This window comes from Falco peregrinus, chromosome 8 (assembly GCF_023634155.1).
Source record: "Falco peregrinus isolate bFalPer1 chromosome 8, bFalPer1.pri, whole genome shotgun sequence".
NCBI lineage: Eukaryota > Metazoa > Chordata > Aves > Falconiformes > Falconidae > Falco > Falco peregrinus.
This window is the reverse complement of record NC_073728.1, coordinates 32,623,676-32,641,796: the sequence shown is the minus strand read 5'-3', so window position 1 is coordinate 32,641,796 and position 18,121 is coordinate 32,623,676. Positions and strand designations below refer to the sequence as shown.

Here is an 18,121-nt window from a genome sequence, read left to right as displayed (position 1 = left end):
TTTTCTGACTTGATCCTCTATACGAAGAAAAAGGGAATTTGCAACTGTTTCCCTTTGTCCCCCTTCTTCACACACAGTTTTTTTTTCCAATATAAAACCTGTTGCTAATACTGACTTTGAACTTGGATGATCTCCAATGTCCTTTAATGTCCTTGATCAATCAACTTGAAAGTGTTGCTCAAAGACTTGATCTTAACGTTTATTTCTGATCTCACTTAAACTTTTCTTCCTTTCCAGACAGTTATTCTGTTATCCCTGTATGCCCTTTATAGCTGGAACCATACTGTTCCAAGGATTTCTAAATTTCTTGAACAAACCTGGCACTTTACAGCTAATAAGCATTAACCACACAAAAATGATGAATTCTAAAAGGAAAAAAAAATATCTATGACAACAAGAAAACATATTGTTCCTCCAGAGGGATATATTTGATATTGTACAGCCAAATCAAACATTCTGTAATCACCAGACTGAAACCTCAGAAACAACACAAAACACGACCACAGGATAAGTAAATATGAACTCAAGTTCTTTGAGAACAGGAGGGGAATGATCAGTTTTAGAGGAGGAACAGCTTCTTGCTTAATGACAACATGGAAGGTAGAACTTGAGATGAAATAAAAAAAACAACACAAAACCTCTTTAAAACAAGTTCTGAATCCTGCTTGCTCCTTTCTTTCTAAGCCTAACACTTTAGATGATCTAGTGCCTGGCTCAAGAATGGCTACAGAGACAAACCCAGAATACTGATGGAGACTTCCTATTTATGTCCTCATTTTGGGAGGACCACGTAATCTACCCACTTCTAATTAACACTTTTTTCCCTTCTATCAACAGACAAATCTGCAAAAGCTGCATGACCCTGAGGCAGGAGTATCTATTTCATGCCTTGAGCGGGCTTGTTTAAAAAGTGGTGCTCGGACCTTTCAGGGTGTAGGTCTTGCCAAGTGCCCATGTACTCTCATTAGATGTGGCAAAGCAATTAAGTCTGAAGGCAGCCCGAGGAATCACTGCCACAGAATCCATCTGCAAACATCAGTGTCACAGCCCCGCACTGTCATTCTATGCTGTGCAGTAAGTGCAAGAACAAAAGTGAAAAGGAATTGTTCATGAGGAGAAAGGGAGGAATTAGTAAATAATTTACAGGTCGCTGAATGTTAATTTTGATAAGCAATAATGAGGAAATGGCCTTTAACGACTTACAGTTCAGCTTGCACTCTCATTAGCATGTACTTAGAGGAAAAAGGAACTCAGCCACTTGATCTCTTAATACAATTATTTTTGTCTAAACATTACAGATGGAATCTTGCTGGAAAAAATACTATTTTTGACTAACATGAATTAATTTAAACTGTTTCTAATTAAGTCAAAGATCAATTCAGACCTAGAAGCTCCTCTGCAATCTGAGGTCCAGCTCAGTTTCTAATGTAACATAAACGGCAACAAATCTTTGACACCTGATTCTCTGAAAACCACAGCACATGTATAAAAGTCAAACGACAGCTGGTCTCTGTTTAGAGCTAAAACCCAGAATATCCTTTAATTCTTCTGTGCAAATCAATTATTTATTTGAATCATTCTATTTTAAAATGCCTTGGGTTGGTGATGTCTTTGAAGGAAAGATAAGGATTTTACTGCACTTCCTTCCTTCTTATTTTGATTGCATGAAACTGATTTATTTAAACATCCTCATAACTTAAACATCCTCTTTCTTCACAGCAGGCATTAAAACACTTCTTTTTTTTGTTTTGTTTGGTAATATAGAATTATTGATATGGAGCATGATTTTATTTCCTCTCGTTTGATGTGATAGTGTAGTCCACAGCTGAGTTTCAACCAGCTTTACAAGGGCAGAATTCTGCATCTCATTCCTGCAGACTTTAAAATTACGGCCATCCCATCTAAGCAGGATCACATGTTCCTCAGTGTCTTGTGACTGAGAGATACCACACTTGCAGTGAATTTAGGATACAAATCAACTAAGATGACCTTTAGCTGTGTGCCTTGCACTTGTAATGGGAATGTGTTCATCAACACATTAGTACAGAATCTGATTTTCACACTGCTTACAGGAATAGAAAGGAGATATCAACTGGGCTGCCACAGAAATTAAATTTGAATACCCTCACGTGAGTATGTTGACCCTTGGCATTCATAGCTACAATGTTCTCAGGAGATCTTCAGCCTGAAGGAGTCCTATACACTAATTTTATCAAAGAGGGACTTACATTTTCAAATATTACTGATTTACTTTTTTCCCATCAAAAACATGCATTAGATTGAAATGATCTAAGAAGACGACTGAAAGCTACTGAATGCTGATCCTGATTTCCTAAATGAAAAAAAATATCTATAAAAATCAATAACAAGTGCTCTTTATGAAATGGATAACAAGAGAAATGATAATTTACAAAAGAATGTACTTTATAAAAGAAGTAAAGCATACTTTATCTGCCCCGGGTGTAACTGCTAGTTATGCATGGAGGAAAATGCTGAAGAGAAATCTCTGAAGAATCTCTTTTCCTAGGACTGCACTTGCAGGGACTTTCAGCTGGATCTCTTCTCAGCATCCCATCACCCAACTGAATTCATATCTGCAGTTATTTATGACTACAAATAAAACCTGGGAGAGGTATTAAGAAAATATCTGCTGCTTCTGCACTGGTCTAGAAACAAACCTGTGAGTGCTGACTAGCTACCCTTCACAGACACCAGAGGAATGTATTTCCTTCGGGGACAGAATTGTGTCCAAGCATTCTGAGAGCAGAGGTCCCACTAAAGCTAAATGGCACTTTCAGTAATCCCAGTTGAGATATTTGAGATGCATGGCAAATTTCATGTGTGCCTTTTATGAAGGTGTTTCCTGGGAATATTACCCAATGAGCAATATCATTTCTATCTCCATGGTCACTACAGGTGTTCCACGTTTCCAGATATTCATTCATTTTCGTCCATCAAATGAAACTACAGGCTGCTCCACAGCCAGCAAACTCTCCATAGTCAGGAACTCTCTATAGTCAGCCTGTTAGGCCCATTAGAGAAAATGACATTTGGATTAAAACTTTTTTATATCATATAACTAAAAATCTGACACTATTCATATATACTTTAAATGTCCTTTGAGGTGAGAAAGGAAGAAGCCCCTGCAAAGCTTGTGCCACGTTATGTCCTTTGGTTTGGCTTTGCTAAATTTCCACAGTGATTAAGCTAAGGTCGTGTGAAACACTCCAGTCTCTGGGAGATTTCTTGCTAAAATTCAACTACTGGATAAAAAAAGGGGGCCTTTGGTGAAACCCATCCATTGTCATCATCTCTTAGGTAGCTGTGGGGGGAAACTGTCTATCCATACAGTACAATAAGAACTGGACAAGTCTCCACTACATGGTAAGGACTTAAGAGAAAGTTCCCTGAGCAATCACTTTGAAGTTTGCAAGTGCTTCCAACAAGGGTCATATTTTAAAAGCAGCTGCTCATGTCTTAATTTTGTTTTTCAAAAGAACACATGCACCTTTTCTCAGAAAGCTCTTTGAAACAAGACAGCCTGTCTTTAGTGCTACCTCCACCCACAGCTGCAACAAATACTCGCTCGCAAGAAGGGAAAGCACATGTCCCTACTCTAAGCAGCACTTGCACCCTCGACAGGTCACTTCTCAAAGGTAAATCTCTTGACCATCTACTTGTTACATTTAGAAATGGGTGCTGGAGAAGACAGATAACACACATAAATCAAGCCAAGATTAAACCTGGTTGAAAACCAAGGTTGGTAAGAATCACTTTTTCCCTTGTTTTGAAATATGGTTCCAATCCAGGGAAGACCAAAGTCCATTTTCTGAAAAGTTATCAGAGGATAAAAAGGCCAAAGGCCCCAGAATTGTTCTGGCAGATTTGTGTTGTAGGCGGTGCCAGTATTAATACCTGTGCTATGGAACTGGAGATCCTGCACTACATGCATTATAAATCCAAAAAAAGAGCTGTCAACTGTTTCCGCCTGCCGATGGCAGGTAGCTAAATTCCTGTAAAGCTACAAGGCATAGTGACCAGCGTACAGATAAAAAAGGCAATGTGAGATCTATCATCCAAGTCCTAAACCCAAAGATTAAGTTATACTATAGGCCTAGCACTGACTCTCTGAGCAAGGGATGGTTCAGTAATCCCAGCTGAGATATTTAAAATGCACGGCAAATTTCATGTGTGCCTTTTATCAAGCTGTTTCCTGGGAATATTACTTAATGAGTAATATGATTTCTATCTCCATGGACATAGGTGTTCCGTGTTTCCAGATATTCATCCATTTTTGTTTTAACCATGGATCACCTCTGGGGTTCACAGTTTTCTGTGAGTGCCCATGCAACTTTGCACAATGAATTAAATAAAGCGCACATAGCATTTCAGTCATATCATGACCTCATTTGGAAATCTAAAGATGTAATTTAAACCTTGCCTATTTTTGTGTGTTATATCTCATTCCACGAGCCTCAAGTTTGTATGTTTTCCCCCAAAACTTGAAAAAACTCAAAAGAGGTAGGCAAGTACAGCCCTGCAATTCAAAAGCTGGAACATTTCATGATGCTGGCAGTGCTGCTTTCCTGATAAGAAATACAGGAACCAAAGAGAAAGTCCTTACTTATACTTAGGAAAGAGAAACAAGGAAAAGTGCCACAGTAATATTACTGAGCATGAATAATTAGAAAGGCAAATTAATGTAAAAGGAGGCACTGCCAGCAGAGATAAAACAGTCTTCTTTTATCAGGTCCAAGTGTCACCTCAGTGACCTCAGTTTCAGGAAACCATTCACAGCAAAAAAAAGGTACATATATTTCTGTATTTTTCCGAGGGAAGAGGGTCCTTTGCATTTACAGGGGTCCTAGCCAAGATTCAGAGCAGCAGTTGAGAGGCAGTCTCCCGAAGCCTAAGGGAAATTTTAAGAAACTACCATGAGAGAGACAGAAAGAGAGAGAGATGTCAGCTCCTGGCTGAACAATTTATTTCCTTGATAAAATAAACATTTTGCTACAACATGACAGTATCTGGGAAAAAGTTAACAACCTAGAGCTAGTGAGCACTCAAGAGGGCTAATTAAAGTGCCAAAACGTTTTATGCCAGGTTTTCCTTTGCTAGCTATCATGTCCTCCCTCTTCCACAAGTGAGGGCAGTAAGAACTCAGTGTGACAACAGCACTAATGCTAGGTAGCATTCAAGCAATAGAAATATATCCTCTGGGGTCATAATTCACTCTTCTTTATCATACCTTCACAGGGAAAATTCACTTAAGAGTCAGCAGCCATTTTCTATTACATAAATTTAATTTTGCTTGTGGTACCATAATTCATCAGTCACTATAAGGGAGCAGCATTCCAGACCGTGCACTGCTGAATTTGGCACATCACTTGCCTGGGCAGGATCAGTGCAGAATAGCCACAACAATACTTACATAAACGAGACCAAATCAACCCCTTCCTTTGCCCTTTAGAAATTCAGTTGTTAAATCTAATGTAATTTACAGAGAGTAAAATATATAGGTTGGAGGAAGGAAGAAATCTCTTCAAGTCAATGCCCAGCCTTACCTGGTAGGCAACTCTATATGCATCATCTTTCACAATCCTCTAGAAAACAGGAAGATTTCTAAAGAAATAATCCAGATTTGGTATTTAAGCAACTACCTGCTTTACCACCTACTCCATATTCCCATGATCATGCTCTCCCTTAGCTCTGCCATAGTCAGAGTTTACATCCGACCTTCCAGCTTCCTTCGTATCAGCTACAACATAGAGCAACGTTGCCAGGGTGACTTCCCACTTACGGGCGTTTTCTATTCAGTGCAATCCCACTGCTCAGGTACTGGATAGACTCCAGTCCGTAGTGCTACATGGCTTGACCACATACAAGCACTGCTGGGATGCAACAGCTCTCCTCCCTTGAAGTTCCTCCAGCAGTGCAATAGAAGTGTGTCTCTTGCACATGGCTCAATACAGAACTCACTGGCAGAGGCGGAAAAGGCCAAAACTCAGCTCATGGGATGCAAACATTTTGCCGTAATGATGCCAGAGGGATAGAGGGCTTGGATCACTACCTCTATAAAAATTTTGTAAGAGAATAAAGATGATTAAAAAACCCCTAGTAACAGGGGTTCAAAACAACACCACCAAAAAAAATATATTTGGGAAAGTAAAGTATATAACTAGAGAATACTTTAATAGCACTGAAGAGAAACAACAGCATTGAAGAGAGACAGAGATCTGCTATATAGTTTTTAGTTCTGCTTGGTATATCAGTTACCTTGCTAAGAAACTAAGTAGAAATGAACTGGTCAGCTCTGTATCAGCAAGAGTACTATTGTTAGCAGAATAACATATACATCTGCCTTACGGTATTGTTTTTAATTTCTCCATGCCTTTAATTCCCTCTCTGGAAATGGGGATCTCTCTCATTTTTATCCCAGGTCTGTATTTTCTGTATTTGATAAAGTAATGTCTCATATTGACATACATTTTTAATTTTTTTTTTTATCTTGGTATTCTTATTTCAAGGGGATTTTCATTGAAAGATTATTATTATTTCATTATTTTGTAGCATTTCTTTAATCAAACTTTTCCAAGTCATTCCACCTTTGAGAGGAGCTTTAGGCTTGCTGCTGATTCCAGGCCAGTCTGAGAGCACAGAGCACCAAGATCAGAGACATCTCTGGTGGGATCAGCTGTATGACACAGGCAGAGCTGCTGTGCAATGCTGGCAGTAGCAAGGATCATGGTCCCAGTACCAGCGTGCTCCAAGGGGCTACTTCCACTTTCAAGTGCCTAGAGAGCTGAGCTCATGTGTAAACAGAAATTTGCAACTAGTTCCTACTCTGCAATGCCTATGCCTCCATGTCAACACAAACCACATGGAAACCCACCTTTTATTTGCAGGATCTGTGTCCTGTGACAGGGATAGCGGGGCATGCACTGCACAGGGCTGTTAGGTCAGCTTTACACTAGTGTGAGGGAAAAGACTTTAAAGACTTTTCCTCCAGTGACATTTAGGGAATGATGCCAGCCATCAGGAACCAGGAGCTCCCTACTTGGTGTGGTCAGGTTTCCAACTCCACTGCTGGAAGCAAGTGGCTGAACTTCAGCTTCTGGGATCGACAGTTTCAGAGAAGGGAGCGTTTGTCAACTCACCTTAACATGTTTCATTTCGTTATAAGCTGCCACGACAGAGTAGGATCTTTGGTTTTTCAACTGTGGTTTTAGACACTCTAATTTCAATGCTTAGTTTCCAGATTAATTTGTGCTGGGAAGCAATGATTTTGACCACTTTGTGTTGTATATGTTGATGGTGGCATCTAATAAACATAGTAATTTTCCTTATGTCCTCCTTGTGAGGTATGTAACAGAACAAGTTTCCTTTTCTATTGAATGAGTGGGTTTTTCCATTTGTTTTTTTTTTTTTTAATCAGCACATACTAACACTAGGTAATAGTTTAAGGAAACACTACAGATTTAGAAAAACGTGCAGCATATTGGTGCACACCTTCATGGAGTTCAAACCCAAATTGATTAGTAGCGTCAAGGAAGAAAGTGCACTCCTGGTATCTGTGCCACATGGAAAGAAAACTTCCAAGGAACTGAGAATTCTTCCTAAAGAAGAATCTGAAGCAGTACTTCCTGCATCAGATCCTAACTTCTGTGTCAGTAACAACATCACAGGGAAAAAGGTATTCTACCTTGCTTAGAAGCCTTTCAAGAAAAGAGAATCCACCCCTAGTTAACTTAATTCTAAAATCTTCCTTCTTATACCAATTACCTGCAATTAGAAAAATTATTATTGCTAGATTTTATATATCACCACTGATGTGGAAGAGGTCAAGATCTTAGTCTCATGACTGCTGGAAGATGAGCTGAGTCCAGTTTCTACTGGAAAAGATAAAAGTATGTCGTGTATGTTTATTTTTAGAGATTAAAAACTTTTCTGTTATCATTTCAGAGCTTTTTTTCACATCCAAAAACAACAGGAGGAAATGAGAGCTGCTCTCCTCAGCATTCTGCAAAAGCCAACGAAAAAAGCCATTAGGAGATGGACCAGTATCACCAGAAACAGCTGTTTTACAAGCCAATGGATCAATGGGCTTAACAAATGAGAATGCCCTGCATGCTAGCGCTTTCTTGACACAATTCTCCAATGCTTTGAATCCAAATATAAAGACTGAAATCCTGTCTGCTGTGAATTGAATAGGGCAAATATTTCTCTCTAAGGAGAGGTTTTTAGATAGCATGCTGAAGAGGGCTTACTGTATAGAAAAAAAGCTGTCTACTTTGCCTTTTGAAAAAGGATGAAGAAATTCTGTATAGTAGGGTACCTAGAACCTGACTTGGATGCTCAATGGGGATTACACTTACTGTAATAGTATTCATCATCTACTGAGTCTTTAGCAGTGAGTGCAGTTCATGAACCCATTTTTCCCCCTCTATATAATACTTATATAATACCCAAGGACAACCCAAATAATTCTTTTTCTGTATATGAAATAATTTAGGTTACAGATTGCAGATATAAAAATAAACATTTTTATATATTCTCTCTTTATTTCCTTTTATAAAGATGCAGACCTACAGCCCTTAAAGTCTATGTTTCTACTATACAGTATTTAATAAAAATGAAATGTTTGAATCCCAGGATAATTACCTTATATATTTTTGAGAGAAAAAAACCCAAGAAAATTAAAGATATTAAGGACTAAGATCCAGATATAAGAAGCTGCTTGAACAGGTATTTAATTTAAAAGGAGTAATCTCTCTATTTTTTTTTTTTTTTTTTTTTGAGCAGACTTGGACAATTCTCTTTTTTAATCTGAAGAGTCTCATATAATCACCTGACCACTGTCTGCAGCCAGGAAAGCCTGAATATTTAAAGACTTAGTAACACTTCTGGAGCCAGGCATGTAATTAAGAATATTGTCAAAGCAGAGATTGCTACCATAAAGATTGCTGTGAATTCCCATCCATATACAAAACTAGCTCTGTATTTGGTTCTGTATTCTGTGTTGGGACAACACAGGACAATATTATAATTAATGCACAAATGTAATATTTTCAAGAATTTCTGTCTCCCCACCAAATTCCTAATCAAAAAAAAAAAGAAACAGAAAAAGAGACAAGCGCAATGTGCCATCAGATGTAATTTGTGATGGCATCCAACACATGAGTGACAGAGCAGAACTAGGACTCAGCTTTTCTGGCCCTCAGTCAAGTGCTCTGTCCTCTGCACGGAACGCTCCCCCTGACAAATGTTATGGCTAGGTTCAGATGTCTCGAGAGAAAGCCAAATCCTTGCTGAATTTACAGTAATGTTATCTCTTTCCCACTTAACAACAAAAAATCTCCTGCCTTTTTAGGGGTTTGAAATGCAAAGGTAAAGCTTTGCTCTAGGGCTGTGCTATCGCGAGAGGAGACAGAAATCGTTACTTGAAGCCCAGAAGGAGCTGGCTCACAAACAGGTTGAAAGAAATACGGATGACTTGAGGCACAAGGAGTGTTATTAAGCAGAAGTGCTACTTGAAATGGGAATCTTTGAGAGGTTGTGGTTTTCTTTGTCTAAAAGGTTGTTTGGCATTTTTGTCTGAACATCCGACTAATGCGTTAGGTGATCCTCGGGCATAATAGCAAGATTTAGGGAAAGGGCAAAGTACACCAGCTAAAACTTTGAAATCTTTTGCCTTCAGAGAGTAATATCAACTCTTGAATGTTACTTGAGAATTGTTTCTGGCACTGAGTTAATACATCGATGGTCCCAGTGCAGGATTAATCTGCTGCCATACTGGCACTGTTAGCACTGCAAAGCTCTTTGCATGTGTTTGTAAATGAGGCTGCTGTGAACAGCCAGAGTTTTCAGAGGTAGGAGCACTTGCTCTTGGCTCCTCAAGATGAAGATCTCACTGGGGCACACAGAGAGGTCACCCACAGAGGCTCCAGCTGTGAAAAAATTCAGAGCCTGCATCTGAACTCCTGGGAGTAACTCTGCTGACTACGCTGGAATTAAATAGGCAGGGAAACCATTATTTGCTGAACACATTACCTATCAGTGCCGTTATCAATACCCCATGAGTTAATTTTAACATGTATCTTACAATGTTTACCGAGCACTATCAACTCTGTCAAGAAACCTTAACTTGAGAGCATGACATGGTACAGTCTTCCCGTGCCAATAATGCAGTACCTGTCTATGTGAGAAGATAAATCTTCCCAGTTCAACAAGATGTACTCAGATCATCCTAGAAGATAAGCTCACCTACACCCTGGAGGAAAAAAATCACATTTTAAAGTTGGAGAGTAAAATAACTTGGAATGATAGTGAATTGTTCCCATGTGTACAATGTCACCACCAGGAGTTTTGTCTTGGGTCCTTGCACAGCCTTGGGATCCCCTCGCAGCAGATGCTAACATGTGCTAAGGGCTTTGTGCAAGCAGCACACGAACTGATGTTTGAACTGAGACTGAACGCAGGTGTGCCTCCGTGCTGCTCCAATGGGAAGTGAGAAACACAGCTCTATCTGTCATTAATTTGGGTAATGTGTAGAAAAACTGATAGAGAACTATAAAGCGATGCAGGGAGTTAATCTCCCTCGGAGCAAAGACAGAGTAATGCAGCATTCTGGGGGCTAAATTCTCCACAGTATTCTGGCATTAGCATCAGTGACAGTAAGGAAACTGTTCCGCAGGAACTCCCTCTAAGGATGACACACTAGTTGCTCAGATTCAATAAAGCACATACAAGTATATTTAAGCTTTAACTGTACACTGGAATTTGTTTCTATTCATTAAATGTATGTAAGGACACATGAACACACAGATAACCTTGAGTCAGTAAGTGAACCTATCCGCTTTAAAGTAAAAAACATGACACAACCCAAGAACTGATTTTGCTTTTCCCCAGTGTTAACATTTTTTTCCCTATACTGTATGGTGCTCAATTTCTCTCATACACATTCACCATTCAGTTCCAACAAGGTTTTGGATAGAAATTCCTACAACCTTTTCCCATCTCACATCCTTAAACCAACTGTTGTCATGATGATCTGTCTTTCAGGGTACAGCCTGATAGTTTCCTGTTCTGTTGGTACTATAGATCTTTGTATGCAGCTACAGCATACAATATGGAGCATCTTACCTAGACCTTGCCTATCTGCCAAAATTCATGCAACTGAGTCAATGGGCTTGGGGCAAATGAGTAAAGCTTATGCAAATGTTTAAAATTAAGCATGAGCTCAAGCACGCTACCAAGTCAGGGCCTTTCTCAGGAATGATAAATGTGCAAAACATGAAAACAAGTCCATGTGGATTGAAGACATAAGGAAACACTCCTTCAACATCGGGCAAAGTATTTGCATACATTACAGTGGCCTGTGGATTGTGAGGATTAATACTTTTCTAATGCACATTATTGGTCAAAAATGCAAAAGCACAGGGACATGCCTTTAAGATAAATACAACAGGTGGTCTATACAAAGGTAATTTATTTACAATTAAATCCTATTTCTGAGTCCAGAATAAAATAACTTTCAAAATAACTGAACCTTACTTGTGAACTTTACAATTGCAAACTTGAACTCTGATTTTGTGAAGACACCCTTCTACCTTGTGTACATGGCAGCATAATTAAAGCCCTGACAAACAGATAAATCCATAATGGTACTGCAGAATTCATCCTTTTGCAAATTACATATGATTTCAAAACAACACGTGAAAAGAATATGAACATTCTCTCAGTGGATATGACAAACTTCATCAGCATAGCTAAATTATTACTAACAGCCCATTTACTCCTACCAGCAACTGCTAATTCAGCTGGAGATTGCAGCTGGAGGTATCAGGGAGACAAATCCAAGTCAAGCATTCTAGTGGAGCTGGGAATTTGGATTCAGATCATCTGACAAGTAAACTGACAAGTACATACGTGCTGATAGTGTGCAGCATTCCAACAGAATCTAGTGCATCTCGGGGCCATCCATATGCTCCACCATATGTCCGCGAGGAGAGGGGTCCAGAATCACAGTCACTGGAATGGATAGGTCTCCCAGGCTCTCAAGATACCAGCCAGGATCCCAGTATCGCTGTATTAATTGGTGTGTAAGCACCTGTACTTCCTCCAACAAACTGCTGATTTTAGCTCAGAGGGCAAATATGGAACATATTTGTTTGCTCATTCAAAAGCTGGCTCCCACAGGGCAAGTTCTACTAGGGAAGAAAAGTTTGCTCTGAGCTGTGTTTCTTCAAAGCCAATTCAACCTCTGTGGGTTAACCACAAAGAAGCTGCTGCAATGGAGAAATTACCATGTAAAACAGCAGTACTGTTTACCAGACACAGATTGGCTTTTAATAGCCTAGCATAGAGCAATATAAGTTTCAGCTCACTCAGTAGAAGACAAGTTGCTTTATTTTGCCTTCTATTCTGCTCTTCACTTACACTTTTCTGAGGGCAATCAGCTGCAGCGTATTTTCACATTTCAGTCCTACCTTATCGCTGTCCACTGTGTTCTGTGATGTCCTGGACGCAATGGAAATAGTGTCAGGTTGACTGCTGCCATCTCCTTGGCTGTCTGCGTCATCTACTCCATCTCTGTAAAAGTCATAATAGGGAAACAACAGTGCTTAACACACCACCTTGGAATGGACACAACTTTATAGGTGGATTTGAGGATGCTGAGTCAGTGTGCCAGAGCTGGCTTTCTGCTAAAATTACTTCGCTGATGTGGTCCATATTGCTATGTGGCTTGCAATTTAAAATTATGTCACCCTCAGCCATAGCACTGGGATTAGCACATAATCACAACGTTGTTGCTGGAAACAGAATGGCCATTGCCTGCATATTTACTGCATAAAAGGCTCTGGTGTTCACAAATAACTGTGTAATGAGGGTGTTAGGCAGAAATTTTCCTTCAATTAGATTTCTGCCTTAACCAAAGCCATTCAGCTCAGGCTACAGATGATACTGAAGGAAAGGGTATTTCTTTTGTCTCACAGGAATGACATCTTCAGGATGTAAATACTAAGCCATAAAAATTATACCCAAACATAAATACAGCATAGAGCTCTACAAGTCTACCTCTATAAGTCTGCTAGAGGTTATTTTCTTCTCTTTTGCTGTATAGATATAGTTCCCCTAAAATTTTACTGGTCTCTCAATATGAACATTTAAATAATACAAAATACATATTTGAGGACAAAGAAAAAAGAACAAAACACTAAAACCAAAAAAACCCCAACGCCTCCCTGTTTTGTGCTAGAAGACTCCTGTATTGGTGCACACCCTGAGGAAGAAACGTCTGGATCCTTGCCTTGCTACAGGTCTCCTGGGTGACTTCGGTTACTTATGCTTTGGATGCCTCTATAATACAGCCTGAAGTAAAAGAGTGATAAAACTTGATGAAGAAATAGAGATGCTCACATTACAGGTGGCTTTTAGGAATAACAGCATGACAGCTAAAAGAGCAACTGATTTTCTATAATTTCTATTTAATCCAGAATTCAAAGAAATTGACGAAAAAATTAATATTACTTCACAGGCTGAAATGAGTTTGTATTTGATGATGAAGCACAGATTCTCCATTGTAGTAATATATTGTCATGACCAGCTGTGATTTTCCTTGTCAAACAATTCAAAATGCTAAACAGGGAAAAAAAAATCTTTTAATACTCAAATGTGAAGTAAATTGTACTTTGGGAAAGAAACTAACCTTGGACTCTGAAGAACGTTTACTGTTCATTGCTCTATAATACTTTGGAGTACTAAAATAAAATACCTTTGTATGTATATCACAGTAAAGCTTTCTAGCTACTTCTGCCAAGGCAACATAAAAAACAAAGACAACGAAAACTGAGTTTCACTGTAGTAAGAAAAAGCAAGTGAATCTAGTAAAAAGCACACAGACACCGCACTGCTGTTGGTTGATGTTGCAGCACAAGCAAGCTACCAGGCTGCAACAAGACTTTACTGCCATCAGTCATATTTTACAGTTCATGCTGTTTCTCCTTCCTCCAGAAACCAGACCACACTGCTCCTCCTCCATCCAACCCCCTCTCCACAATCCTCAGGGCTATTTAACCACTTAGCAGGAACGAGCTACACCTGCACATCGTCTGTGTCAATCAACCCACTGCCTTGGGGCAAGGCCACAGCTGCATGTTATCCATGCTGATCAACACACTGCCTGCATTCCTCTACAGGTTGAGAAAAGGCTAGTTATTTCATGTTGTATGGAATGACTGAGGTTACCTTCTACTGTTGTTTCGCTGCTTTGCTGGTGTCTTGGGGAGCTGAATTGGCTCCTTCAGAGCCCCCTTCAGATGAATAATCCTTTCTTGAATGACTTCCCGGATATTTTTGATCCATTCCTGTTTTGTCTCAATACTGGATGCCTAAAGTTCCACAAGGCAGAAAGACAGACTCTTTATCATATTCCCAGCATATCACCTCCTATGTAGAAGAATCGTGGCTGGCTGATGAAAATGCATGATTAACTATTTCTCCTCTCTGCTATATTGTTTTAGCTGCTGGAGCACCTGGTAACCCCAGGAGAACTGAGGGTATTTTTACCAGACCTACTTGGTAAGCAACAGCAAAGCAGCTAAACTCTGGATAAATATATTTAATGCTAGCAATACAGCGTGCTCTGTAAAGGGAAAATAGATTATCAGTGCAAGGATTTCCTCAGACAAAATAACTATAACAGGAATTCTTCGTTCAAAACTCACTTGACAGAAATGGCTGTCAGCTCTGGAGGTTTGAGGAATAGGTTGATTGTTGGTAAGCCCAGTGGCAAAGGGCTAAGAGAATTACACCTTCCAGATAAACACCTAGAGATGTGCCCTGTGTCAGCATGCAGCTTCTCAACCCAGGTTCCAAGAGGAGACGCAATTTCAGCAAGGCCGCACAACTGCACTGTCTTGGTTCATACTGAGGCCTTAGAACTGAATTGCTCCTGGTGCAGGCATGACCCCGCTGGCAGACATGGAAGCCACGCAAATATGAGGAGGGAAAAAATTGACCTTTCATTTAGCACTCCCAAGGCCTGTACTAGAAGCTCTAAAGGCAAAGAAAACAAATAGAAAAGACTTACTTTGAGCACTGTTTTATTGTCTGAGGATGGTGTTCGTCCAGACCACAAAGCAAATTTACAGGGATCTCCTTCAACATGTTCAGTCACTCCCAGTTCTGAGGTCTAGTGTGGAGGAAAGATGATGACAGATTTCATATATATGAAGCCTCATGTGTCCAGAAAACTTTCATTTGTAGGGAGAACTGGGGATACAGGGGTGGGTAAGGGAGCAAGATCTCGTCTGCTTTGCTACACACAGGTAAAAGAAACAGAAAATCACCAGAGGATGGCAGGGAAGCGAATGGCTTGAGTGATCCTCCTTGCATTTCTTACCCACCCTTCACATCTGGCTATCATAAACCTGTGCAGACTCACTACGAGCTTGGCTTCCAGATGAGCTCTGCAGGGCCCACAGCCAGCCATTGCAGGTGGCATGAGTATCCCCAACCCAGCACGGGGACAGGGCAGCCATCCCCCATACCCCACCTCTACCTCCAAGAAACACAACACCCAGAATATTTTCTCTGCAGCCACACCTACCAGTAACTTGTTCTTGTAAACATATTTTGTGTGTCCTGAAGAATCTTTGATCTCTTTGCTAAACACCAAAGAGATTTCAAAAAGGAACAAATGCCTTTCACGACCTTTCCGAATGAGAGACTTGGGATCCCACACTTGGAAGGAATCTTGAAGAATCAGCTCTCCCTGGACGTCCAGGTTCTCATCAAACCCTAAAACCACAAAATACATTGGCTTGTATTTGTTCTTGGGACCAGTAATGCCCAGAAATGCCAGACCAGTAAGGACTTGAAATAAAAGGGTGTTTCTCTTTTTTAATGCACATTCTGAAAGAACATTAATGGGCATCCATTGCCCCAGTGAAAATATGTTTTTTTCCTACTGCAACGATGTAATTATTTCACCAGAGGCAAATAGGTCATATGTACTAAATGAGACTGCTGCTAAAGTGTAGTAGTAATTACTGAAAGATAAATATTATAAAGGTTTCAGTGGAGGTTACTGTACAGAGAACTGCAATGCAAGAAATCTTGTGCAGATCCATATGAATTCAGAGAAACCTAATGGCTGGAAGCGCCCATAATACCATGATGCCTTCAAGTGTGCTAACCCAGCCTTCAACGGACTGTGAGCCCACAGCAGTGACATGGGGGAGCGACGTCTATGAGAGCAAATTGGTATGGTGTCTGAAACAAGCTTTCTAAGAGGAGTTTCTCATATTCCAAGCTGCACATCAAAAGCCTTCACATGGTTGAGGATCACAGGACTCTCCACGTAACTGGGAGGCTTGAGGGAAAAGGGAGTCTCTAGTGCAAGATGCCGTCCAAGCTGCTGTCTCAGCAGATGGTGGGTCACACTTCTCTCCAGAGCTGGGGACTGCTCCTCTACCAGCACAGCCTGCTATTGCTCATGCCAGATAGCCCTGAGACAGCAGCAAATAGCCCTGGTTGCTGCTCCGAATATTCGGGGATATTGTTTTATATGAAGACAGCTGTTCAAGTGCTTGTCTACCCTAACAAAGTCATACCTGCTTCTTTATTATTGCATGGTGCTGGTGATTTCATGGGGATAGATTATCCAGGCATTATTTTTGGAAACCTTGCTTTTCACCAGCTGCTACGGTTAAAACCACCTTTAGAGTGTTGCTACCTATGCTGGGTCAGTTTCCCCCCCTGCAGTTTTAATTGCCTGGTCTTGACGTGCTGCTTAGCTACTGGCAGCATTTCCTTTTTCTTGACTGTTTTAGTACTCTTCTTGTTTCCTGGTTCTGACTCAATCCAGGCTGGAAATGGTTTTCCCAGGCCAAGAAAATGTTTGAGACACAATAAAGCATTCTGCCCAGAATAAAATTTTTAAATTTTAGAAATATTCCACACATCAAAAAGTCAATATAAGACTTAATTTTCAAAATATCAAAATACTTGCTTCTTTAATTTTGAAATACTTTTTAATAATATTTTTTTCTCTTTTTTTTTTTAATCTTTGGGATAATTATACTAACATTTTGAAACACAAGCTGTTTTGACACAGAAAACTAGAACTTTTTCTTTTGAAATGTTGAGATAGTATTTAGAAATGTTTTCATCCAATAATCATTACAGCTGCCAGCAGCTAAAGTGATAGTGGTTTAGGAGGTGTTCTTTTGTTTCATGAAGTAAGAATGTTTCAACAAAATGTATATATACACATTGTCTATGTATGCTATTACACAAACTTATGTGTATGTACATACATATACACACATGACGTAAATAAATAAACCCCCAGAACTTCCTAGATAGCTTTATTCTTCCAAGACTTAGAGAAATATCAGAAAGGAGCTAGGAAGTCTGAAAATTACCATCAATCAACAGTATTGCTGCAGTCACCCTGTACTAACTTCCCACAAAGTTACAAGAAGGCTTCATTTGTCAGCGGGTCCCTCCCCTCCCCTGGCCACCTGCCCATCTGCTACCTTCCAGCATGCTGACGTGCATTGCATCGTTGGCCTTCTTTGGGACACTGAGCATCACTTCCAGACCATCTTTGAGTTCCCCTTTGCCCTCCTCGCAGCAGGTCAGCAGTTCCTAAGAAGTAATGCAGAACACTGGTAAACAAACTGACCAACATGCTGGCTTTGTATCCAGTTCTGTTACTTAATACATGCAACCGCTTCGCTAGCGGAGACACAAGAAAGCTGAACTGCATCCAAACCCACTGTGGATGCCTACAGGTAGTGGGGATCAAATGAGAATAACTATAAAACAAGGCAAAACAAAGTGCTCTCAAGTGAGACTGTGCACTTGGGAGATTTCTGGAGCTCATGCCTGTGCTGTATTCATCAGCCAGCCCAGCTGTGCCAGCTGTGTTGCAGGACCCCTGCCTGATCCTGCAGGGCTGGCAGTGTGCTGTGCCCAGGGCAGGGAGGTCCGATTCACCTGAGGGGGAGACCAAAGGGGTGATGACTGAAAGGGTGTTTTAGCCTTCCCTTTAGCAGATGTTTTGGGCAGTGCAGGCTCGCTGCCCCACAGCACTCTCTAGGCTAGGGTAAAC

General features: G+C 40.3%; 1 protein-coding gene across 8 annotated transcripts in view; it reads right to left on the bottom strand.

Annotated features, from left to right (window-relative positions):
• The window catches only part of KALRN (kalirin RhoGEF kinase), a 528,424-nt gene that overhangs the window by 130,493 nt on the left and 379,810 nt on the right, over nt 1-18,121 (bottom strand). For all 8 annotated transcript variants that reach the window (XR_008748289.1, XR_008748288.1, XM_055811375.1 and 5 more), the window contains exons 29-33: nt 17,544-17,655; nt 15,611-15,801; nt 15,092-15,193; nt 14,248-14,390; nt 12,489-12,591 (exon numbers count right to left, since the gene is read on the bottom strand). Coding sequence is in view for 6 of the 8 variants with exons in the window: in XM_055811375.1 (XP_055667350.1) it covers nt 12,489-12,591; nt 14,248-14,390; nt 15,092-15,193; nt 15,611-15,801; nt 17,544-17,655 (651 nt within the window). In the remaining 2 variants the exon portion in view is untranslated. The remainder of the gene's footprint in view (nt 1-12,488; nt 12,592-14,247; nt 14,391-15,091; nt 15,194-15,610; nt 15,802-17,543; nt 17,656-18,121) is intronic.